At 40.0% G+C, this 27318-nt stretch overlaps 1 protein-coding gene across 5 annotated transcripts in view; it reads right to left on the bottom strand.

The window, feature by feature from the left end:
* The window catches only part of kcnab2a (potassium voltage-gated channel subfamily A regulatory beta subunit 2a), a 108380-nt gene that overhangs the window by 33412 nt on the left and 47650 nt on the right, over positions 1-27318 (bottom strand). The window contains exon 1 of one of the 5 annotated variants that reach the window (XM_085274312.1): positions 25791-26161. The exons of 3 other annotated variants lie outside the window; for them this stretch is intronic. In XM_085274312.1, coding sequence (XP_085130438.1) covers positions 25791-26161 — 371 coding nt within the window. Of the gene's footprint in view, positions 1-12438; positions 13494-25790; positions 26162-27318 lie in introns of those variants that run through there. One more of the 5 variants, XM_085274313.1, reaches the window with a different exon arrangement.

Raw genomic sequence — 27318 nt, forward strand, 5'->3', positions numbered from 1 at the left:
GAGACAGGTACAGTACAGGACAGTAACAACACTGTAGCCACACGGACAAAGCCAGAAAGGACCCACCGAATCGGACAGATGTGAAGTATGCGCAAAGCCCAAGTGGAAAGGGGAAGGTTTTTCACTGTGTCACACTTTGTGTGATTAAACAGGGCCTGGAGTCTGTTTAGAGTTTGTTTACACACGTGTTACACAACACATTAGCGTGATACAAAACCTGGATGAGAATGTTAATCACTGCAGATATTTTTCCTTTCAATTTATAGGTTAATTTTAAGTCAGAGAGATCTCCTGGACCACCCCTGACTCTTTTTGTTGTGTATTAATTATTTAAATAGTAATTTGCAGATTACTGACTCACTATGCAGCAACACAACAAAAATATAGCTGAAAAAAACCATCTTCAATCACAAAACAAGCAGCAGACACTATGGCTTCCAATAGCACCATCTTATTTTGTGTGTTCATTGCATGAATTAAATAAATAAAAAGATAATTATCTGTCACGTTACTGTAGCTTTGCTTGTCAAAAGGAGTCACACATTTTCTATCTGCCAAGGCTTAAATGGGTAACTTCCCATAAATAACACAGTCCCATCTAATAATTTCCCTGAACACAAGTTTTCTAGAGGTCCCACTGGGGCAATTAATACAATTTTATACATCAATATTATTTAACATGTTATGCAGTGGCATCTATCAGCTTAAAAATTAAGCTGACACTACAGACAGAGATGTCCTGCGATACCGAGCAGGGCATGCAACCCTTAGGCCTTTTAAAGTCAGATTTGATAACATCATATCAGCCATATACACTGATGAAACAAAACATTAAGTCCACCCCCTGCCTATTTGTCCTTTGTATGTAGTAAAACATCTCCTGGCTCTGCAGAAGCCTCTAAAGGTGCCCTGTGTTATCTGGCAACCAAGATGCAGATGCAGACCCAAGTCCTGTAAGTTGTGCTTTGTAAATGCCACAGATTTGATTTGTTCCAGCACATCCTGCAACACTGTGGTGCCGGTTTATGGGTTATCCTGCTCAGACTAAGACTAAGTCCTGTACTGTTTCGCCTTCATGAGATACAGAATATTACAAAACATACTATGAAAAAAAGCTGTACTCTTACCAAATAATACATCTGCTCACACTGCTCACCACTGTTAGAGCTGATCTAAGGTGGGAAAATTACATAACAAAATCAAAGGGAAAACTTGGGTGAGCAAAAAGTAGAGCTGGTGGCATCCAATATCAGAAATTAATCTCAGCAGAATCTCCAGATTCAACGCACAACGATTTCTCACACAGCTATGATGCTACAGGGAGTGCAGAATTATTAGGCAAATGAGTATTTTGTCCACATCATCCTCTTCATGCATGTTGTCTTACTCCAAGCTGTATAGGCTCGAAAGCCTACTACCAATTAAGCATATTAGGTGATGTGCATCCCTGTAATGAGAAGGGGTGTGGTCTAATGACATCAACACCCTATATCAGGTGTGCATAATTATTAGGCAACGTCCTTTCCTTTGGCAAAATGGGTCAAAAGAAGGACTTGACAGGCTCAGAAAAGTCAAAAATATGCAGCAGTCTCAAAAGTGCAAAGCTTCTGAAGCGTGATCATCGAACAATCAAGCATTTCATTCAAAATAGTCAACAGGGTCGCAAGAAGCGTGTGGAAAAACCAAGGTGCAAAATAACTGCCCATGAACTGAGAAAAGTCAAGCGTGCAGCTGCCAAGATGCCACTTGCCACCAGTTTGGCCATATTTCAGAGCTGCAACATCACTGGAGTGCCCAAAAGCACAAGGTGTGCAATACTCAGAGACATGGCCAAGGTAAGAAAGGCTGAAAGACGACCACCACTGAACAAGACACACAAGCTGAAACGTCAAGACTGGGCCAAGAAATATCTCAAGACTGGTTTTTCTAAGGTTTTATGGACTGATGAAATGAGAGTGAGTCTTGATGGGCCAGATGGATGGGCCCGTGGCTGGATTGGTAAAGGGCAGAGAGCTCCAGTCCAACTCAGACGCCAGCAAGGTGGAGGTGGAGTACTGGTTTGGGCTGGTATCATCAAAGATGAGCTTGTGGGGCCTTTTCGGGTTGAGGATGGAGTCAAGCTCAACTCCCAGTCCTACTGCCAGTTTCTGGAAGACACCTTCAAGCAGTGGTACAGGAAGAAGTCTGCATCCTTCAAGAAAAACATGATTTTCATGCAGGACAATGCTCCATCACACGCGTCCAAGTACTCCACAGCGTGGCTGGCAAGAAAGGGTATAAAAGAAGAAAAACTAATGACATGGCCACCTTGTTCACCTGATCTGAACCCCATTGAGAACCTGTGGTCCATCATCAAATGTGAGATTTACAAGGAGGGAAAACAGTACACCTCTCTGAACAGTGTCTGGGAGGCTGTGGTTGCTGCTGCACGCAATGTTGATGGTGAACAGATCAAAACACTGACAGAATCCATGGATGGCAGGCTTTTGAGTGTCCTTGCAAAGAAAGGTGGCTATATTGGTCGCTGATTTGATTTTGTTTTGTTTTTGAATGTCAGAAATGTATATTTGTGAATGTGGAGATGTTATATTGGTTTCACTGGTAAAAATAAATGATTGAAATGGGTATATATTTGTTTTTTGTTAAGTTGCCTAATAATTATGCACAGTAATAGTCACCTGCACACACAGATATCCCCCTAAAATAGCTCAAACTAAAAACAAACTAAAAACTACTTCCAAAAACATTCAGCTTTGATATTAATGAGTTTTTTGGGTTCATTGAGAACATGGTTGTTGTTCAATAATAAAATTATTCCTCAAAAATACAACTTGCCTAATAATTCTGCACTCCCTGTAGCTAGTTTTTTTTCTGCCTTATTAAGAGTGTCTTTGCAGTATTTTTCTTGTTTACGTTGGCTAAACAGCCCCCTACCAACAAGAAAGAAAAAAGCTGTGCTATTTTTGGCCCTCTCCACTGCTCACTGTTTTTATGTGCGTATGTGTATGCATCCCATCTGCCCTCCACAAAGCAGTCAAACTATGTGAAACACTTGATCCCAGATTAGTTCTGCTAAACCCAGTTAGCCAGGAGACCATTTACCAATTAAATCAGCAAGAGATCAGGCAGAGAACTCCACTGCCTTAAAAGAAACTGATCAAAAACACAATTCTCAAGATTTGAGTTGTTAATGAGCTCTACATATTGATGTACTGATATGATAATGTGGTACAACACATACAATTCTTATTTAATGCATGGATCCTACTGTAACTGTGTGCTTTAGATTTACTAGCATAGTTGAGAGTGATGAATGAGGAAACAAGGTCACAGAGCTGCAAAGATTAATGTGTTGAGAGCTATGCCAACTGAGTAGAACTATTAATACAACCTCATCTGTGGCTTCAACTTCAAAAGAAAGCACACACTGAATGCCACCAGCTCGCACTGGCTGCAGGTGGTTTTTCTCCTCCATTCAAGTCTATGTGACAATTGGAGGGAGGAAGGGGGGGCTTTAAGGGCACTCATTACGCTCATTTGCAACTGCATATTTTTATTCATGGATTCCACTAGTCTACTAGTGTAAATTTGCATGACTCACACTTGTAACTACGTGTATTCATTAAGGTAGAGTTATCCACCTTCAATAATACTCACTGTCTGGGCCCAACTATTACTGCTGCTGCTGAGAGACACACCAATGAACTGTAACAGTCAAAACAACAAAGAATAACAAATGCTTTAACCTACCAACTATGTTGGCCATAAGTGGACCTTTTTAAAAAACAAAACAAAACAAAAAAAAAAAAACTCTTATCGTAACTCATTCATTTCCCTTTCTATACATGTAAAATGGCTTTCCCTCATCTACTTCACCACTAGGCGAGACGTGGAGATAACCTTGTCGTCTGCAAATACAATTGGAGGATGAGGATGGTGCAATTTCATTTCAGCAGGAGCAGATAAACAGGGAGCCAAGGTCGTAGCTTAGGCGCCGCGTGAGAGAAAGCATGTGAATGTTTAGGCTTTGTATGATAAGGTGGAGGCACCAGAGGCTATAAAAGTTTGAGCAATGCTCCACCATTTTGAGATTTTGAGGCTGTCTGCATCAGTGTCCATCTCCCACGTGTGTGATCATTAAATCATCGTTTGACTCAACCCGACCGGACCAGTGTTGTTATTGTGGTTTTTTCTCTTGTCTCCATCCCCAATATTTTGAACCTTAACAGTAGCCAAACCTTTGTTTGCGTCGCAATTGTGTGCAAGAAACATCTAAGTCAAAACTGTCATATGCAGAGATGCTAACATAGCAAACTATCACAAACCTGAGCAACCTTCAGGGTTCCTAGATCTCACAGGGTGAGAGTCAGGATACACCCTGGACGGGTTGCCAGTCTGTTGCAGGCCCAACAGATACAGAGAAGCATTCACCCTCATACATACGGCCAATTTAGAATCATCAGTCAAACCATATCTTTGGAGGAAGCTAGAGTAACTGGAGAAAACCCATAACCTGTTATGCAGCACTGTTAACCACTGCACCACAGTGGTTTCGCTTGCACGTGCAGGTAATAAACAAAGAGAGGAACAGGATGGAGGACTTTGGTTTGCCAAAAAATTTACACTACCATTATCTGCTTTGTATGAGCTGAAGTATACAGCATGTTAAGCCTAATTATCAAATTACCTCAGGATTCACCTTACTGGTATGAAACATGAAAATGTTCAGTCCTTTGTTGTGCACTTCCTACACCCTGAGGATTTGTTCATTGCTGCTAGCAGGATGACCTTTCTTGGAACAAAACAAAAAAAACAAAACAGAAAAAAGCCAAAGATGGATTTGTGAGGGAGAGTTTTGACTGCAGGCGGGTGGATTTAAAAAAAAAAATAAAATTAACATAAATATTCTGACATTTTAGCCAATATGCTAAATCTATTTTTGATCTAAAAGAAAATGAGAAAATCAACATCAAACTTCTCATAGGTGTCTCTTATAATGAAGCTAAAAAGCTTAGCACAGCACTCAATTTCCCCACGCTCTCTAAAAGCATGCACATTTTTTAAATATAGGCACCATGAAGCAGACAACAGTAGAGATCTACGTTACAAATCTCAATCTTTGACCTATCACTCTATCACGTAACTTTTTAATAACCACCTTACCGTAAGCATAACCTTCCATCTACATGCAAAAACACATATACAACAGGTCAGGATAGACGTCCCAGCTAAATATGAATTTAAGTCTTCATACAACAGTACAATGAGTGGTGCAATACTTGAGTATTTACTATCCATGCGTGTGGCCAAGGCAAAATTAGTGTGTTCAAGAAAATATAAGAAGATTTATGACATTAACTGCAACCAACACGGGGTTTCCTCCAACTGTCAAAAATGCAATTTGTTTTTAGGTTGAAGTTGCAATTTTATTATATTATGCCATTTTTATGGAGTTAACTTCCTTTGTTGAATGTATTCTGTTTAACACTGTATTCTGTTTGCTTGTAGTGCCGTGTTTGTCAGCAGCCTGAGAAGATGTCAAATTTGATTTAATATTGTGCATAGAAAACATCTACACACCACAGCCAAAAACACAGAGCCAGTGGCAGTGAAGCACTTTAAGACAGCTGTCAATGGCAGTTTATTTTCTTCTTGGACCTAAACAGATTGTTGGCTCAGAGGGTTTTCCCAAGGCTGAATTTGTTTTCATCCAACTCAGGCATTTTCAGAGGTTCTTGTCTGGGGATAAATCTGCCCGTGCCTACAGGAATGGAAACTCTTCTGCTTTGTGCTGGAGAGTAGCAAATGGGAGCTTAGCAGAACCTGCGGGGTATTCCAAGTCCAAGCAATGGTTCATACTGTATACTGTGTTTTTAATATCATACTAAGCTGTACTCAGAACCAATATTGGTCTGATACCAGCTGCGATTCTGGGATTAGATATCAGTGAAGAAAAAGCATAATCCAAAACAACCCATTATCCCAAATTACAGCATAGCGTAGACGAGTAACAAAAGTCTCTTTAATCACAGCTGATCCTTGGAAAAAGTTGCCATGATTGGTTTCACAGCTGATATGTGAGCTCAGTCATTGACAAATGCATTATTAACAGATTCGTTGTTTAAGAGAGGGGAAACAATGGTATTAGGTATCACCAGATACTCAAGTGTAGCAGTATCGGCCTTTGAGCCATCCCCGAATTTAACATTTTAACATTTGTTAAAAGTAATAACTTCTCAACTTAACCTAAGATAAATCACAAACACACCTACAACAATTATTTGATAAATCGATGATTAAAAGATGTCTCACAGACAATCGGTCCCGTTTTGAGAACTAAAAGCCTAAATTCTGTTGTTGCAGCTACAACACTGTTTCTCGAGGAGTTGAAACGTGTAAATGCAAATTCAGCTGGCACTGCATTAAAACTGACAATCTGCATTGGAAATCACTACTTTGGCTCAGGAATCACTCTGAAACCCATTATCTGTGAACAAAGTTTGTCAATGTGTCATCAAATGCAAAACTCAACAGGTGGAAAGCATTTGATCAAAATATTATTATTATTTGCTTTAAATTATGTATTCTAACTATAATGCATAGTTCAAAAACAGCAACCAGCAGGGGTTCATTAATGCATTTGGCATAGTGAACTTGAACATCTGTGAAGGCACCAACAATGCAGAATGACATACATTTTGGAGCTATAAGTGTTTCAACAACAACTTGTGGACAAATGAATCTGGGTGCCAAACTGGCCTGTAACCCACAGTAATTTTTTCAAACATTATAACATACGGTGCTTAACAAATTTATTAGACCACCACCCATTTAACACACAATTAACAGTAATACAGTGACCAAAATCACTTTTTATGTTTCTGTAATGGTTAATCTACCAGTATGCACAAGGTCTTCAACTTTAAATTACATCTTTAATGCTAAAATATAATTATTGTTGTTATCCAAGAATTTTCACATTTACCATAAGAGCAAGAGGGGAAAAAAAGGAAAAACAATATGTTTTAATTAGGATGCCAAATTGCATTCATTTCCTTGCATTCCTGAACAGAAACATTAATTTTAGAGGTTTTCTGACTTCTCAGAGAAATCAAACATGAATAAAGTTTGACATTTAATTAATAAATAATTACATAATTTGTAGTTTTAAACAAGTTTTTGAACAGGCAGAATAAACATCTGTATTCCAAAAATTAGCACACAGTTCTAATCAGTTTCCACACAAGAGGAAGTCAAACTGTGCCACAAATGTTTTTTTCTGAAGTGTGCCACTGACATCTGACTCAAAGTGAGCATATAAAGATAAATATGATGGTTTTCTTTGTAACAATGGCTCATTTTTTAAATTTCACTTGTATAGCTTAGACGTCTATGACTGTAAACTGAATATGTTCGGGTTTTAAATGTGGAAAACTGACATATTTTTCACAAATTTGACATTTTACAGAAGCAAAAGAGATGAATCATTAATGTAAACAAATGACTGTCAAACTGTAATCAGAGGTTTTAAAAACACGCTGGTAAAAGATGTTGCTGATAAGAAGGAGATTACACTGGGTGCTGTGTCAATTAGGAGCAGGCACATACCATCTGGCTAATTAAAAAAAAAAAAAAAATGTTGAGGTTAAATATTCATAATACACATGACTAAGCATCATGCTGGGTAAGCTAAAGCTCTAGCTTTGTGCTGTACTGGATCCTCATATTTGAAATACTTTTGTTTGGTTGTTTGTTTGTTTTTACATATTACATAAGATGCAGTTCAAATGTTTCTAATCCAGAACACGAGATTAAATGCCGTTTCACTGCCACGGCAAGTCCGTTGATTTTTAATTTGGAAATATAAACCGTCTCCTTACTGTATCCACACTAACAGCCAGCTATGGAAGCTAATCTATAATCTTAAAAACACTATGTACATACTGAATATAATCACACTTTTTACTAAATCTGTATTATACTATGCCCTACAGTTATGCTTAACCTTTCAGGCTAAAAAAAAAAAATAATACAATGAAAGGAGTTATAAAAATCACTGCAAACATACTTCAGGAAACAGTAGAAGACATCCACACTTTAATGCTAATCTATTCTGTTGCACACTACCTCTTCTTGGCAGTGTACACCAGAATTAATAAATCTAAGCTATTTCTAGTGCATTTATGAAAATAATATGCAGAGAAAATGAGTGGAGCTAGGACACGCACACAGAGGCTCTAATTAAACTCTATCAGTGAGGCAAATAAAGAGCAGCTTACATGAAGACACGCTTACAGATACATAGGCTAAATATCTTACAACAAACCCCCCACCGCCCAAGCTTACTCACTCTCCTGTGCACCGATACAGTCAAAACCTTGGTACATACACTGAAATGTGAGAGTACATCAATAAATGAACCATGCCACTCTTTGGCAGTTTCTCCCCACATGCCCAGAGCAAACAGATGGCGAATGTTCTGTACACATTTAAGATGGTACCTAAGTGGCTACTGTGGCCTCGAATCTGTACTGTGGATTATGCTTAGTATTTACTTCAGAGTAGCCAAACTGTACTGCTGCATGTTTGTTCTGTTCAACCACCACGGCTTATTTATGATTCATATTTTAAGGGGGAGTGCAGGCTGTGGAAAGCTGGTTCCCTGATGACGAGAGCCCTCAGAAGGCAGGAAAACGTCCCAGCAGGCTCCCACACTCACGACGCCCCAAATCTCACACCCACAGCTTTTGTCACCCGAGCCGTAGCAATGCATGGTGTGGTATTTGTGTAGTGAAATAGTGAAAAAAAGAAACACTCATACTCATTATTCTTAAAAACAAAAAACAAATCCTTACACAGACTAAAATGTTGCCAGAAACGAGCACCGCGGATGCATCTTCAATCTTACAGTCACAGCTAATAACATTAAAGCTGTATGGTGATAATTAGTGTGTAAATGTTTCATTTTCAGAACTCGGAAAATTGACACTCGACTCACATTTCGCTTTTTGTAACAGTATCTCTGCCATCTGCTACATTAAGTGACTTCAAGGTGCACTAAACAAAGACACCCCCCAGGCTTCCAGGCTCCAAGCTTTTTCTTTTTTCCATTATCGATAATGACAATTTCACACAACGCAATTGTGGGATTTAAATGCCATTCGCTTACACAACACTGCCAGTAGTTATTTACTTTGGCTGGGATTCACTGTCAACTTTACAACTAAAAGTGGACCTCCAGACATGCGAGGAATCCTACTGACAGTTTGGGCTAAGGCGAATTACTTGTAGATTTACACCAGGGGAGGAGATGAGTCAGCTCTGATTTACATGGCCTATGCAGTAAACGACACCGAGTGCAACACAGCATAAGTGTTTTGTAGCTGATGCGGACTGTGGCAAAGAACAAAGAGCATGCTTAGAAATATATCTCTCTAGAGCGCAACGGTTTAAGATGAATTCTTACAGTTTGACTGCACAAAGCACAAAAATGGCAGCCCAGCGGAAAAGCGATACGTTCAGAAACCCATTTACCTCAGCATTACTTTGCAGCAGTTTATTTGCAACATAGTGGGATGTAAAACTATCTCTTTTGAAGGCGAGTCAGCCAGGGTTTGGGTGACTGAGTGAGGAGCTGATAGTGGACTGTGAATGGCAGGGATCTTATGGGATTGACTCTCCACCTGCACTGCCTGCCCAGTCTCACAGATATTCTTCCATTCCTCGAGAAGAACTACTTTACATAATCACAAGCCATTTTGTGTGCGTCATTAATTCAGTCCTGACTGAAGGCATTTAATCATTCCTTAGAAGAGGTGCAGGCTCTCACAGTCCCGCCTGATTATTTTAACCAGACAGACAAAGTGTCTCATTTCAGAACTACAGGCAGCACAATAAAACCGCTGCAATCCCTCCATCCCGGAGGAAGGAGACGCTCACTTTGATGATTTTCTTGGCCTTGTGGGGAGAGGTCACTCCTCAACCTGCATCCCTGCCCACAAACAAATACCGTCTTGGTCCAAAGTTGCCATTCAAGGAAACGAGAGGACAGCATGCAAATGAAGCTAATGTGAATTTCACACTGCTATTCTGCAGTGAGGATACTCGGGGAAGTTTTCTTGGGTGGATAAGGCAGCTTTAACTGTATTCTGGGCCACAGTTATAAAACCACCAACCTCTTCAGCTGTCAAATCAGCATAATGAAAAATTCAATCTTCCTTTAACAGAGAGGAGAAAATGCTTAAGGATAAAAAGCAAAATGCAAGGCCATGTTAAAGGGCTTACAAGCTTCACCTCCAAGAGGCATGTTTCAAAGTGACATGAGCACAGATCACTCCAGCCAACTGTACTTCCTCGTGGGCAAAGGGCCTACACCAGCATTAACCTTAGCAATCTCCCTTTCTTGCTTTCACTCTCTTCCTTCCTTCCCTTTCAGTCGCATCTCTTCAAAACAAAACCACAAACACTATGCTGTAGCCTCAGTCCATGATTCTTTGAGCCTCATGCTACATTTAGACCTGCATTACCTTCAGTTTACATCAGATATGGGTCTGGTTCACAAACACCGAGCCTGTTATGTAGTTTGGACTACAATGAGGAAGACAAGAACACAAACAGCCACTGGCCCCCTGAGCTGAAAATGATTTTACTCATTCACTGTCATTAGCCTCAATAATGACGCCAAGACGACGAGGCTGCCGCTAGCAAATTAGATGCAAAGGATTGTGATGTGGCTTCTGAAAACAGTACTGAGGATAGATGTGTTGCCTCCAAACAGCTCTCCGTGTTGTCAGTCAACAATCACACTTCACATTTCTTAATGAAAATGTAAACTGACTGACACAACATTACCTTCAGTTTTTCTTGCCTTTAGATTTGAGCTTCAAAATGTTATTATACTAATAAAATGATCAGAATTGAAAAATATGTTCTTGATAGGGTATTGTTTACTTTCCTATATTGTCCTGCAAAAATCAAACATCCACGTATCGTATCAAACGTGGCTTGAGTCAAAAAAAGTATTTGACTAAATTTTTAATCACTGTACCTAAAAAAAAAAAACATTTAAAAAGAGAAAGTATACCTTAGCAACACAAGACTACAAACATGAAGAAAGTACATTAGTCGGTGCTTATATATAGCAGACAACAGCAACTTGCTATTTAAAATGGATAAAATGTTTCTTTAAATTTTCATACGGCTCTTAAATTTTCTTGCTTTTTCTTGCAGGCCTTTTAAATAAACTTATCAACCTTTGATCATCTTTGAGTCACATGTGGGAAAATATACAGAGAGAGTCATTACTGAAAAATAAGACTGAATCAACTGTCCTATGCAAAGTGGATCCACTGCATTAATGACGAGATTGCTGCAGTACATGATGCGCTGCACCTCACGGTGCTGAAAAGAAAGGTGAACTGCTTTTTCTCACTGATGCATGCAGAATTCTTTGTTCTGTACTATGGTTCAATTTGCAATTCACTCTTTTACCCTCAGTGCTTCAATATGCATTTAAAGCAATTCCACATTTACTATTATTCTGCTGCTTTTTCAGCCCTTTTGTCAAAGCTGGACTAATCTGAACGTTTCACTGCACATGTAGAACACATTTGCATTTTAATTTAAAGGCATTTCCAAAGGAAAACCTTTGCTTAAATGGTAAGTATGTCCTGTGTTAGATAACAAACAGTCATCAGTCTTCATGTCCACTACACGGGTTAAATAATTTGCCTTAAGTGATAGAAGAAGCTATTTTACCAGCACATAATCAGTAATCAGCTGTCTGGGGAGGTGGAATAAAATTCAATGCAGTATTTTATTAACATTTATAATGTTGCAGGCAGAACCCAAAGTGCAACGTGTTAATATTTTTCAATGATGTCAATGGCAATTTCCATTAGCATGCTCTTTCCATAACAATTGACAACTGGCATCAGTTTATTTAGTTTGTGAATTGAAATACAATCAACCTAGTTACACCAAGTTAAAAGCAATCTGCAGTGATACTTATGGAACTACCATATTATTGTTTTAAGTAGTTTTAAGTATTAAGTAGTGCACTAGAGATAATACTAGAAAGTACTAGTAATTAACTACAGAGGGAGTATTCCAGTATATCTTAAATAGAAATAAAATCAGTTAAAACTACAATCTTTCTTCATTGCTCAATAGTTAAAGTTTTGGGTAAATTTCAATAACTGATTTTGATAACTTACTCATGGCAGGTGTCATCAATCGGAAAGGAATAACAAAAACAAATTAGCACATCAAGGGGGAAAACAATACATCCATTTTTGGTGAAGTAGTCTTGGTGGAGTCACAGAATTTGACAGCCACCATCATTCAAAATCTGCTTTGATTGGATGTGGCAATTTAAATGCTGAATGTCTTGAAGTTTTGGTATTTAGCCAGATGCAAATCTGTTAAGACATGCCCTACCTATACTTCATGCCAGTCTTCACACTTTGCTCGCTGGAGGAAGGCACACTCTGCACAGAGAGTTGTCCAAGACTCCGAGCCACCATCGCCACTGCTCTGAACTTGCTGCGGGTGCCTGTGCTGGGGCTGTTGGCATTCTGTCGATTTAGCCGGTCCTCCGTGTTGCGGCTTACCCCTCCACGATGATCCGTGCACACTAATGACACCTGCATCCTGGCTTCTGGCCGACTGTCCCAACTGCAGATTCCTTAATTAAACTCTCCTCTTTATGAATAAGGAGAGGAAAACACCAAGAGGTGCAGAGCCCAAGGATCCTCTTGGGAATGTGAGACTGTTCACTCACAAGAATCGAGCTTCACACTGCGCCTCTGCAAGAAATCACTGCCCAGTCTCTAGAGTGACTGTCCAGCACAAAATGTTGCAGAAAAAACAAAAACAAAAGGTACAAGAGGTGGGAGGGCAAAGGAAATGTGTGAAAATGGTGATGGATTGCTGATCAGGTGAAAATAAAGTCCTGGCAAACGAAGTCCAAATTCAAGCAAAACATTATAGAAACCTGCAGTCACTGCAGACTTTAGACATGAAACTCAAGTCTGACACAATGCAGTGGATAAAGCAACAATTTCTTTTAAAGTAATAATAAAATTAACAAAAAAAGAAAGAAAGAAAGAAAGAAAGAAAGAAAGAAAGAAAAAAAAAGAAAAACGCTGATTCTCCACTAAGTTTTTCCTCGATTGTCTCGGGTGTCTTCTTCTTGCTTTTTCTATTAATCAGAAGCTTGCAGGCAGATTCAGAGTCTTGGAATTTCCTTTTTAAAACTGAGCTTAGTGCTAAAGATTGCACCTCTTGGTGCCAAGCTTTAAGAGTAGCAACGCGTAGATCCACACAGAGAGATTGAAAGAATAAAACACGACACACAGATCCAGGAGGTTTTCATCTCTCCTTCTAGGTCCGCCTCGGCAATTACGCTGGCTGATGCATATTCGACTCAATACTACTGCATGTTAGTAAAAGGGCAACCTCATATTCACCTCTCACTGTTGCCTGGATTAAACTTACATCTGTATGCCCTGTGCTGAGCATAAAGCAGCACGGTGCACACAGGAGAGAGATGGAAGGGGAGAGAGAGAGAGTGAGAGAGCGAGAGAGAGAGAGCGAGGGGGGGTGGGGGCTGTGGTGGGAGGGATATGAAGAGAAGCTAAGAGGAGGAATATTCAGAGAGCCACGGCAGCGTGAGAGAGCAATGCACTGAAATCTTGTGTGTTTACAGCAGCTCTACAAAGACAGGGTAGTGCATTTTTGTGCTCCTCTCTATCTGTCGTCTGTTGCCCTGCAGTGTGATTTCATTTAGTTATTCTGTCAGGAGAAAAAAAAAGGAAGGATGAATGCTCAAGACTGTGCATTGCCTATGGCCCCAGAAAAGGGGTTTCTCACGTGGGTCTGTTCAACTGCCCATGAAACATTTATTATGCAACTTTATCTATGACAATATAAGACGGGCATGTGACGCACATAGCCGTGTACTGCTGTAAATTCAGCTTGATCAAGAATGAACTGATTAAGCACAACAAAACGTCATCAATTCATCTATATTCACCACGTATTAGAAACTGATCTGATTAACAGTAACAGGCACACTCAGGTGAACGGAGGAGGAACATGCAAGAGTGAACAGTAGAAACACGATAATGGTTGCAGGTTGAAAAGTAAACAGCACATTGACTGCAGCTTGGTGAGACAGTAGATGAGAAGCACACTCTCAGTAATATAATACTGAAGCTTATCTGAGTGGATCAGCGAGTGTGCCAAGGAGATAATTAAAAGAGATGCCATCAGTAGCAGACACGTATAGTAAAGCAGTCAACGAAGAAACCCTCCATCAAAGGAATCCAGCAAACAGGCTGCTGCTAACTGACAGCTCTATTCTTAGATTGGCGACCTTTTGGTCTACTAGACTTAAATAGAGCCCTGAGGGGGAAAAGGTGGTCTAATTGAACTGAAATCTGATTTAAGTTTCACACTGTGGACAGAAAGCAGAGAAAACAAGCAACAAATGACCTTCTGTGAATGCTCCTTCCTGCCACAAAGACAGTGAGAAGTATAGAGGGACCTTCTAGTGACAAAATACTAATCATACTCAATGTCAGGGTGACAGGGAAGAGATTTGGGGACATTCCCTTCACCATCAATGTCTGCTCATTTTTAACAGAGCAGATGAATACACCAAGACACCGCTTTAGCACAGGGTATGGTTTATGCATTTGCCACCACTGTGGTAGAAACATGATGCCACAATCCACGCTGCTCTACTCCAGGACTCCCAAGAGTTGTGACATGTGGAAGGTACTGACAATTGGGAAAGGCCGGGAACACGAGCTTACGATGTCAGACACAGTCTCTTCATAATATACATCCTCCCTCTAGGTACCATTTTCCACAAATTTGATCTTCAGTTTCACTGTTTTGCTGATGACACCCAGTTATATCTCTCTTGCAAACCTGATTCCTCCCTCCCACCTTCCTCCCTGTCAGAATGTCTATCCGAGTCAAAATCCTGGTTTACCTCTAATTTTCTAAAGCTCAGTGAGGATAAAACTGAGAGCCTCCTTATTGGCACCAAATCCAACCTTATGAAGGCAAACCATTTCTCACTCACCATCGATAACTCCACAGTTTTCCCTTCTCCTCAGGTTAAGAGCCTTGGTGTCATCCTAGACAGTTCACTTTCCTATAAATCTCACATCAATAAGCTCACCCGTTCTGCCTACTTCCATCTACGTAACATTAACAGATTGCTTCCTTCTCTTTCCACCCAGTCTACGTCCATTTTTGTCCATAGTCTTGTTACCTGTATTGACTACTGCAATTCTCTTCTGCATGGTCTCCCCCAAAAATCCCTCCATAAGCTCCAACTGGTTCAGAACTCTGCTGCTCGCATTATCACCAGAACCCCCTCCTACCAGCACATCACCCCTGTTCTTCAGGAACTTCACTGGCTCCCTGTGAAATTCCAGATAATTTTCAAACTTCTTCTGCTCACCTTCAAGGCCATTCATAACCTGGCTCCTCCTTACCTTTCTGACCTGTTAACCACTACCTGTTCTGCCCGTTCACTTCGATCTTCTTCTTCTTCTATCCAGCTTGCTGTACCTTCCTTCCGCCTCACCACCATGGGAAGCAGAGCTTTCAGCTGCTCTGCTCCCAGGCTGTGGAGTGGAACTCTCTGCCCCCAGAAATAAGAAACATTGGTTCTCTCCCCCAGTTTAAATCCCAACTCAAAACTCATCTGTTCAAATCTGCATATTCACTGTGAATCCACTGTTTGTTAATTTTATCTTGTGCTTTTGTTTTATTGTTCTTATTCTGCCATTGTTTTACTAAGTGTTTTATCCTATTGTAAAGTGACCTTGGGTGACTTGAAAGATGCTCATAAATAAAAATTTATTATCATCATCATCATCATCATCATCCTTTACATGTACACTGAACCTTGACTAAACTCCCAGAGTCACAGGAAGTTAGTGGGAACACTTTACTTATTCAATTCTAGAAATCCACATGTTTTTTAAAAGGAATCAATATAATCCTCTATAATCATATTTATCTTACTGCACCTCCTGCCATTTTCTGCAGACTGCCCAACTCCCACCATCAAAACTACACTGCAACTTTCAATGTTCATTTTAAGAGACCTGTAAGATGTCTAAACTAAAAATGACACCACACACACCAACGCTTTCTAATTAACAAATACAACAGGATCTACGAACCGTTACAAAAATACACCAACAACAAATATGTTCAATCCAATAAATCACGCCTGTCACATTTACTATGATTTAATAATTCGCCACAGGCACATCTGCCAACTTTCTTTAGGACTGGCAGTATGTGTTTTATTCCTTCTGACTATATCTGGAAAGCAAAAAAAGGACCAAAAGCCCAGAGAGAAGGAGAAGAGAAAAAGAAATCATTAACTATGACTGACACCTAATCACTGCATGATGACATGACTGTTCTCTTTAAGAAATGTTAGCAGGCATTGCTGTGAGCATGCCTGACAGATATTTTAGGAGTATACACCTACTGCTGCCAAGTGAAGAGCTGATAAGTAAATCCTTTCTTCAGAAAAAAAACAAAAAAAGACTTCCTAGTTCCACTTTTTCAACATGCAACACTTCTGCAGCAGAGTCAAGACAATGCCAAAGGGGAAGACTTCATCAGTTACTCATAACTTAATAAACCACCTCAGTGTTTAATTCATTACTCAAGTTTTCACTTGGATGACGCATCAAATTGCACTGCAGTGGTCACACTGCCTACTGGCTTGGTAATGAACTGCGAGTCAAAGTCATTTTGAACAAATGTGTGCACTTTCAGGATCTCCTGCAGTCTTTCATGCACACTTTCATCGGGGTTCTTTCCCCAGCACCATTATCGAGCAAAAACTGGCCTGAGCATTAACTGCTTTGTACTCATTCATCACAGAGAACATTTGTAATGAATTAACTTCTACTCATTGTTTGTTGCAAGATAAATCAGCCGTGACAGATGATGTACTAAAAATAAGTAACTCTAATCTTCACATAATGCCTTAGAGTGTGGCTGTTAAATTGCTAATTAGTGACAATATGTTTAGGAGGAACACAGTAGGGTGGCTCCAACCGTGTTAAACTGTTCTGCAGGAGTAAAGAGCTACTTTTGGATTAATGCTTAAAGGAAACAACCAAACAACACCTGAAAACCTTTGAAGTTCCTACTGTTAGATCTGGACTCAGTAGTTGGTTGTTAGTTAGCAGTGCTGAGCAAATCTTATTACAGTGCCCTTTCTTGTGTGGGGGCCTTAATCTCCTCGCTTTGATTAAGTGACTGATTTGAGGATATCAAAAAAAGAAAAAAAAAGAAAATCTACTGAGCGTCTAAAATATCACAGTGAGTGAATGCAGAGGACTGCTACGGCCCTCATTCAGTGTGTGTGGGGGAGGAAGAGGAGAGATAAGCTGAATGTTCAGAGCAGAACATGTGTGCTTCCCTGATCACGACTGCAGTCGACTAAAATTCGCCAAAACCAATAACAGCACCTTTTTTCAGGCGAGAGACGACAAAGAAAACAAAAGATTGAAGAACAACATTCAGTTTCAAATTTACCATGTAACAGCTGCAAATACACACAAACGGCTATAAAAATGTATTCCACTTCTTACAATCTTATGTCCTTTATTACTAAAACTTGGAAAAAGACCACACACACACACACACACACACACACACACACACACACACACAATCAAAACTATTGACTATGTTCTGCTCAACTCAACAGCCTTGGTCAGAAAGAGGCTTAGGCCCATCGATGTTGCTATGCCATAATGAAGCCTCAGGAGTCTGTTCTGGCCGTACAGGAGCTCAGGCAACTGCTTTCTTCCAAACTATAGCACACATACTGCAACTAAGACAACTTCTTTAATGAACGGAGCATCAGAAATTTCTCTGACCACAGAAGTACTGTTGGGTACGGTTGTGAGCACTGATTCTTCGGCACAACCGCAGTCTTATCTCTAAAAATAGGCACTGGCTCTCCAAATCAATTCCACACACTGAGCACAAAATACAAAGAATGCCCTTGGCGGCTGAAAGGGGAAAGGGACCTCCAAAATTGACATTTGTCACTGGCGTGAGTGTTACACGGAGTCTTTCACTAATTCGCTTTCAGGGGCAGACAGTCTGCGCCGAGTCAAGATCGGTACGTAAACTAGCAAGTCTATAGACCTAATCCGTCCAAGCTAGTTTAGCAAGCAAAGGCTTCTTGTAGTCATCTATAAGGACTACAACACAGATAAGGATTCCCTTTAAGCGTACAATTAAACAGGGTTGTTATCCAGCTATATTCTGATTACCCAGAATATAGCTTAAGAATATCAAGTCAAAACTAGTTTAAGCGTTTCATCTCATGCTTTCTCAGACTTCTTCTATGCACATTCAGTATCTTACTGTTAATTTACAAAAGCTTAACCAGGGATCTCAGCTCATGGCCACACCTGTATCATATGTAACTTAACTCCACACACTTGTGAGGATTTGAGTAACCATGTGAAAAGTATAGCATAGCATCCCCAAGATGATGTGTGTGTGTGTGTGTGTGTGTGTGTGTGTGTGTGTGTGTGTGTGTGTGTGTGTGTGTATAAAAGGGCTTAACAGAGTTAATGGAAAGAGAAGTGAGGTCAGACAGATTGACAGTGTTGATCGACAGATGCTTTTCTAACAGCTTAATGCATCCCGAGGCTGTGTCTGAACATTTCTAATTGAGTCACTATGATGAGGATGTAATTAAACAGCAGTATTCCAATTTCTTTATGTGTTATATTAGCATCAAGACTTTGTTTTCTTTCTCTACCGTTTCATGGTCTGAATGAACTCAACTGTGACAAAGATGTACTGGAGATTTGGAATAGCCATCACAGAAATACAAAGAAATGTAGAAAATTAGGTCTAGCTCTTTGGCGATTCTGGGATTTCCTGGGGAAACAGCAGAGCGATGGTCACATCTGCGAGCAACGAGTGCTGCAGTTTTTAATTCTCCAGTGAACATGGCAGATTCCCCGCAGACAGCTGGGCTCAGGAGGAGTTGTCATTTCAGCTGTCCCCGCTGACACGTCTAACGGAGCAGAAGACGATCAAAAAATAGAGGACAGGAAATCCCTGTTCTTATGTAATATAGTCATAGTGGCTCAAATTTAAAATTTAAAAAAATGCTCTGCAGGAAAACACGTTATTATATTTTAAATATGGCACATGGTAACTTTAGCATCTCATGTACAATGCTCATGTGTATAATGGGTTGTATACTTGTCTAGAAAACAAAATAACACGTTTCTGGAGCATATTGTGGAATAAACAAACCAAGTACCGATTTCACAGCCATGTGAGGCTTTCAAACCCATAATTTGAGTAACAAGGTGTGCTTAAACCAAACATAGCTGATTTACACACTATCTGGTAGGAAAGAGAAGGCAAGAGAGGGGATGAGATGAGGAAGCAGAATAATCTGGTCTGTTCAATGGGAAATCTTCCCGCTTGCCTGTGTGCATTTGTCATACCTAAGGAAATCTTCACATAGCCAAGTGTTGCTAGGCAGAAATATTCACTACTGCACACATTTCAATGGAAGGAAGTACTACTCGAGCCTAGCATTCTGCTTCCAAACGGCAGCTATACTGATGAAATTGCCTGGCAAATTTTATGTATTTAACACGTGCATTGAAATTATATCACAAAATCCACTGACATATAAAATGCAAAACAGGCTGCGACTGGAGACCCATTTTAAGTTATCTACGAGCACTGTGACATCTCTGAAAATCCACAGATCTTAAGACCAACAAAGACCATCGCTTTCGAGCAAATGCCACTCAAAGTTAAGCATTTGATGGTCCTGTCACACAAATGCTGAGGAGTTAAACTGAGCTTATGAAACAGATGGTTTGTATTTTATTCTTGGCTGCTGATTTGCTGACCCTGAATGGGCTGTATCCCTAGAACATAAAGCAGTATAATATTATCAGACAGTTGTTAGTAAATCCCCAATCTTGGCATCCTGACAGGCCAAACCTTTCTCTGCCTGAGAGCTCAGTCTATAAAAATAAACTAAAAATATAGTGCATGATAGCTCGCAATATACACAAATGTTAAATATTATCAGCAGAAAACAAGAAAAATTACAAGATTCTGAGGTAAACTACAAATCCATAGGCTTGAATAAGTAGACTAAGGCAGCAGTGGATATAGAAACTAAATAACTGTTCTAAAAAGCAAAAGACAAACCAACAGAGCAAAGCATAGTCACATACCTTTAGCTACTACAACCATGACAAATATGTGGAAAAGGCCTGGAAGTGTCCTAGCATAAAGCAACACAAAGAAATGTGCTCTGAAGGTTTAATTAAACACAAAGTAAGCTGACAATTTTGTCAAAGCTGAGATTTACATTTTATAATACCGCAACACCTGCAAATGAGGACCCAGTTTTGCTGCGTTTCTGAAAAGTCAGTCAGGTGTGTAACAGAAAATGTCCCCATGCATTAAAGTTGCAGCAATCGCAAAACCACAGAAATGTACTAAAAGCTTCAGTGAACTTTCAGTCTTTACTAGGATAGGGTACCCTTTGAATGAAAAACATTTTTGGTTAAGCATTTCCAAACCATAGAGGCACACAAAAATATGCGTGTAACACTAAATGTTAAGTCTTATACCCATCATTATTCCAGCTGCCTATGGACCTGGAGTGAGAGATTTACCAGGAAGAAATGGTCGTGGTTCTATGAGAACATTTTATTTAGATATGAAATTCAACAGTTTAGGATTTGTGTGCCAAATATTGTTCTTAATTTTTAAAAGGATGCAAAATGACTACATCCTAAAGTGTCTAAAACCATGAGGACTATGTCTTGTCACTACTTGGTTTTTACTAATCCCTGGCAGCTTTAACACAAATGCAAAAACACTTTTGCTGAGATAGTTAGGACACAAAATAGCGGAGAAAGAACAATGTGAACGGAGAAGCATAATCACTAAATATTAAAAGCAACACATTTGCAAGGTTTCCAGATAAGTATGATGGAGGAGGGCCACAGATGTCAGGCGGTTCCTACCATTTAACTTGCAGAACAGTAACAGTAACGGGGCGGTGTTATTAGGAATGAGAGAGTACTCAACTAGAAAGGAATCAGTCAAAATAATCCTGCTTGTAATAACAATTCAAAACACGTTCTAACAAATAGTGAATAACTAGAGAGGCTATATAAAAGTAATATTGTCCAACAGGGTAATGATAAGGCTTGCACTTACTTAATTTAAGACTGCTCTTGACAAACATCAAAGTTCAAACTGACAGCTTTTATACAGAGCTATTCTACGGTGCTTTAAACAGCGAGCCACATTCACTCAAGACTATCTTCTATTCTCACACCACACACCCGCAAACAAATGACAACAGGGGCTTCAATATTTTGAGGACGTGTTGACATTCAGACTGAACATGTGGGGACCGACCCACTGACCTTTCAATTCGTGGTCACAGTCAATATCCTGGGTCACAGCTGTTCTCTTTATTGATAGAGGTAACTTTTTATTCTGCTCGTAATTCTATAAAAGTAGCTCATTATGTTGTGGCATAAATCACTCAAAGTCTTTGAATACCAGCTGGTTACTGCGTTGGATCTATACTGACAAAGCTGATAATCAGTTATTAGTAGACAGAAGAGTAATTATCTACGACAGCCTACATACTAGATAGCTGCAATGCTGAAAATCCATATGATGACCTTACTGTGTTGCAATATGGTATTGTTAAATGAAGAACTTTCAATACCAGATATTCAAAAAAACATAATGTACTAACATGTCACAAGTTATGGTCTTTAGCTGGGTTTTGCTGCTATAAATGACTATTAAATGAAAATATAACATGAATCAAAGCAAAAGACAATTGTGTAATCCCCGGCATTCTCACTTCTTGTGCCCACGCTATATCTCTGACTAGAACATTTTGACAAGCTGTCAGACTAGGCTAGCTGGGCATAGCTCAAAGAGGAACTGGAGAGGTCACTACTGGAAACCAAATCCATATCACTCCAAGTACCGAAACAACAGCTGCTATCCCTGTGACTGTAGCATGACCCTCATCAAAGAATTGAGTCTGTGAGGCAGCGTGCTTGAGGTAAAACAGTTGATGAACAGGTTAATCTTCAGCCTGTTCATCTCCCTCCAGCTGCAGCTGTGGATACGAGCTAAATTTAGAACTTGAGTAGGGGATTGCCTGAAGAAAAACGTCACAGATGCCCGGGCTGATACACATGCCGCAATGCCCTGAAATTGAGAACAAAAATAAGCGTTTAGACTGCCTCTGTGCAGATTTGCCTTTTCATCACCAAAAAGGTTTGTGCATGCGCATGAGAGGAAAATAAGTGAGTGTGTGGGTTAAGAATGAGACACAAATGTTTGGATATCAAAAATAAATGGTTTATAATGCTTTGAGGCAAAAGAAAAGAAATTACCATTACTGCCAGCACTGTGATATACCTCATCATAGGCTGGCTTTTTAAATTGCTTTAGTTATCTGTTGTTCTGGTTTTAATACCAAGCTATGCTTAAACATTTTTTTAGACAGACATTAGCTGGACATAATGTTCAGCAGTGTAGGAGTGCAAAGAGTGATGCTCTCACTGTGCTCAGTGACTGAATTATAACATCAAGTGCAATGAGAGGCATCTGTGCTACTGTTCAACTTCACTATGAAAGTGGAACATCTCCACCACCTAGTGGGTATCTGTTGCTATTAACAAAACATCTAGAAGAGTGTTTTTACATGACTGAGGTGGACAGCAATGACTACACCGAGATCTGCTTTTCAATTTTTTCCAACGATGGGAGAAATTTGATATACACAAAAATAAAATTCTTGTTTTTTTTCCCTTTCAAAAAACTTCTGCAACGCTCAAATTAAAAGAGTTGCATAGAAATCATCTTTAAACCAAACACTTAAACTGCTCATTAGTGAAGCTGGATTCCCCCCCTTCATTTTAGAATTGCATGCTGAAGTGGTTGACTTAGTGTGGCTTTAGTCTATCTGGTCACAGTAGTAGATAGAAAAAATAGATAAGTGGGAGACTGAAGTTTGGCATTTATAAGCAGTTTTCCTAAGAGAAACTACAGACAAACATTCACCTAAGAAATTTTAAATCTGCCAAATCTATACAGAGGGAAGTGACTGATACAGCATTACCTGCATTACCTATGTCTACTTTTTAATACGGTCTTGACCTTACTGTGTCAGTGATACACTTTTATCAGCTTTGATGTCAGTCTGCCCTCTGGTGGCCAACAAGTGTTCAATGTGGCATTAATAAAATAACATGTAGCACAGCATTTTTATCCAACCGATTCAATCAAACTGTTGTAATTCACAACAAAAAAAGGTGAAAAAAAAAAAAGGTGAAAAAAAAAAAACGATCCTCCATATCAAATCAGAAAGGTTTACTGTACATCAAGAAACAGTTACTCTCAGGTATGAACCCCCCAGTGGATGTCAATACTATGTCCATTAGTATTAGGTCACTCCAGAAATCTATACTCATCCAGTGAACCTCCATATAGCTCCGTATACACAGGCTTCCTGTCTCGCCTCACTGAGCTCAAGCTGGCTCCTTTACCCACTGGCTGGCTCTCAGTCCGAGGACATGAACGCTAGGGAAAGTTTTCCGGTGTCCAAATGGGCCTGCTGAGTGGTAGTATTACGTTTCAAGGGCAACATAATGGAAATGGAGTAACCTTTTACCTTAAGTTGAAATGCACAATATTGACAACTTTGAGGAAATCCCCATAATCAAGATGAACAGTAGTTCATTACTGTTAGTAAGGATATTTGAACATATTAATAGTCTATTGATTAAGACCATAGATATTTGTTAAATTTATTTAAACCTGGGAAAAACAACAACCCCACCCTTGTCTTGTGATGAAAAACAATCCACCCTTCATTAGCATTCGACTGCGTGAAGAGGCCTTATTGGCCACACACCTGAAATAATGATGAGTTTGAGTCAGAGGTTGTGTGTACTTGCTGACCCAATTACACTCCTAATTACAGGAATTGCAGGAGATCACAGTACAAGAAACACAGTATTCTGGCAGGATTTCCTCTGTCTACTGAGATCCTGTTTAACCATTCATATTGATTCAATACAACAGCACAAATAAATAAATCCCACAGATATATTTCAAGACTTCTGGACTGCACACAATATAAATAATAAAAACAACAACAACTCATATAGTAATGCTACAACTTACAATCAGTACCGATGTTCTTTAATCCTGATACTCAAAGACTTGCACACGCCGTCTGCATGACTAAACTCCCTGTCTACATGCATCCTCGCAAAGCTGCAGCTAAGCCTGTCATGGATCAGTGACTGACTTTTACACAACACGGGGGTAACTACAGGCAAGGTAACATGCCAGATATGGTGACATACAACGCTACCTGAAGACGACAGTAAAACCTGCTCACCCCAGGCACGGTAACAGCAGCCAGGCATAGTCACTGGTCAGAGTCAAAAACAACAGCAGCCGTGCCTGAGTGTGATGAAACCTATCCGTGTCCGCGACAATAACATCATCAGCTTAACAGGCCATATTAGCCAACACAACAGCCGCTAAACCGGCTGCTGTCAGCCCAACAGTCCAGAAAATAGTTTTCTGTCACTCTGCAGACGGCACGAACAAAAGGAGCGAATGGTCCAAATTTTTCTTTTTTTTTTGTCTTCCTGTTACAGCTTTTAGAAGTGCTTAAATAAGTAAGCTTACACTTTAGAAACAAAAAATAAAAATATTTCTAAAATTTAAGTCATGGCCTTCTACTTTTGTCAGTCTGTGGACCAACAGTGACAAATATCAACATTTGTGTTACAAGGCCTGCATACAGTGTTGTTGATAATCTGATAATATTTTGCATGGTACCATATATATTAATATTTAAAGCTTTTGTGATGTAGGATGGATTTTTCATATACCACAGAAGGTTTAAATTGTTTAGATTAGGGACATCATAGAAATTTTAAATTGAATTTGAAATCAGCATTGTCCTCATGCCAATAAGGCAGTTGTCACTTCACATTGAAACAGACTAAGGTAATATTATTACTCTATAAACATTTAAACCTGCAATTTAATACGTTTTACCCAAGCCAAAACAAATACACAATGTCAAATCAAATATTAAAAAGGGCAGAATTGGCAACTCCAGGTAACTCTGAACACACTTGAAGTAGTTACTTATTCATGTTTGGCTTGTGAGGCAGAGTTCTCTGCACAGTCACCAGGAATGATTAACAGAAGAAGAAGGCAAAATATATGTGATCAAGGGAAAGGAAAAGGAAGTCTGAGTGAGATTTTAAGGGGGCAGGTAACTCCTTACGGAGCAGTCTGTCCTTCCCATGCAGTTGGGCAAATATGCCACCGACCTAGATTATTAAAATAAAACCTGAGCCCCAGTACCTTTGCATGAATGCAGCCTGACCAGAGGACACAGCAACACTGTGCTGCTACTAACAAAGAAGCGGCAGATAAACACTTTCTAAAGACATATACGTTTGTGGTGACAGAAATTCATTTGTCTACTTAAAAAACTTCGACAGAAGCACTAGCAGCTATAAGTTCACACACACACACACTGACACACACCTGATCTGTCTATTCCAGCTGCAAAGCTGCTCTTACCTGCAGCTTCTCAGCACCCACCACTGTCCCAGTCTGGTGAGTATCTCAGTCCCTCTCAAGCTCTGCTTCTCTCTTACCTGTACTTCATGCCTGTCTGATAGGACACACACTCCTCCAGGGCAAGGCCATTCATCTTCAGGAAGTCTTCCATGTTCTTAATCTGAGCGGCGACCCTCTGTTCCCGGAGTCTCTGCAGCTCGGCCTGATCAGTGGGCCTGACCGGTGGCTGATTCAGCCCTTGGTCCGAGTGGTAGCGGTTGATCCCGCTCCGGATGCTCTCGCTGTATGACATAGACAGCATCTTGCCACTGCCGCTGCTGCTGCTCTTCCGAACACCGCTGCCTGCCGCTGGCGGTTTGGTGATCTGCAGGTTTTCAGGAGGACAGTAACTGGACTTGCGATTGCCGGGAACCCCCCGGGGGACACCGGTGTACCCTCCCGCAAACATGCCACCCCTCCCTCCTTCGCCTCCTCCTTCTGATGCTGAGGCAACTCGTGCAGAGAAGAATAAAGTAGTGACACGGACAAAGCTGGCAAGGGCCGACAGGGGACAGCCACCTCCTTAAATAGCACCTGCTCCCATAAAAAAAACAGAACTCCTGCTTGGGGCAGCACACGGCCATGCATCCTGTAATCAGAGTCGCACAACATAGCCAGCACCACCCTCCCCTGACAGGTTTACAATGGCAGGGTTACACAGGGAGCATTCAGGTGACTTGCTGGTGATTAAGGAGCAGGACGCAAGAGGGCACATGCTCTCTGCAAAAGAGGAAGCATTTAAACATGCACCAAGCAACAGGAGGGGGCACATTCCTTCTCCAACTTCTTGCAAGACTATTAAGGAGAGCCAAGCTTTCTGAGTAGCCCACAATAAAGTTGAGCACATCACTGAAAATAGGTGTAAGCAGGAGATCAGGACTGGAATAAAATGTAAAAATAATTTGAAACAACTGCAGAATATACACATGCCACAGATGCTTAATATAAAGCTGGGATTCATTGAAGGTGCTTGAGATTAGTTTAAGGCAACTCTGCTCCCCTTGGAAATACACAGTCCTCCTTCCTCATCCTCCATTCAACTGCTGCATCATTCAGATCTTAAAGAAAAATATTATGCTGAAATTAATCAACAGGGGGCAGCACTGCATCAAGTCCACTATCACTACAAGAATGTAACTTAATGCCAAATGCACCAGTCAGCAATGACCACAAAGCAGTTTTTCTCAGTAAAAGCCACGTATCACATTGTCAGACTGAAATTTTATATGAACATTATTGCTACATAGGTCTGAAAGCAGGAAACAACACTAGATATACACAAAACAGCAACGTGGTAAATAAATGGGTGCTGAAAAACATTTTTTTTAAAAAAAGGCTAAAAAAAAAGGCTAAAAAAAAAGTAATTTAGTGACATTTAATAGGACAAATAAATAAACACTAAATAAAACCTACAACACTACAAACGGATCTTTTCTGTATCCTTAACTACATTCTGTCTAAGTCATTGTACTTTCTCTGTTACCCCCACCAAAAAAATTTAAAAAAAATTTAAAAAAATCACATTTCACTGACAAATACACTTGAAGAGTAGCCTCCTTGCATCTG

This window comes from Mchenga conophoros, linkage group LG5 (genome assembly GCF_057382185.1).
Source record: "Mchenga conophoros isolate Kocher_MC1m ecotype Shallow Benthic linkage group LG5, M_conophoros_male_GT1.1, whole genome shotgun sequence".
NCBI lineage: Eukaryota > Metazoa > Chordata > Actinopteri > Cichliformes > Cichlidae > Mchenga > Mchenga conophoros.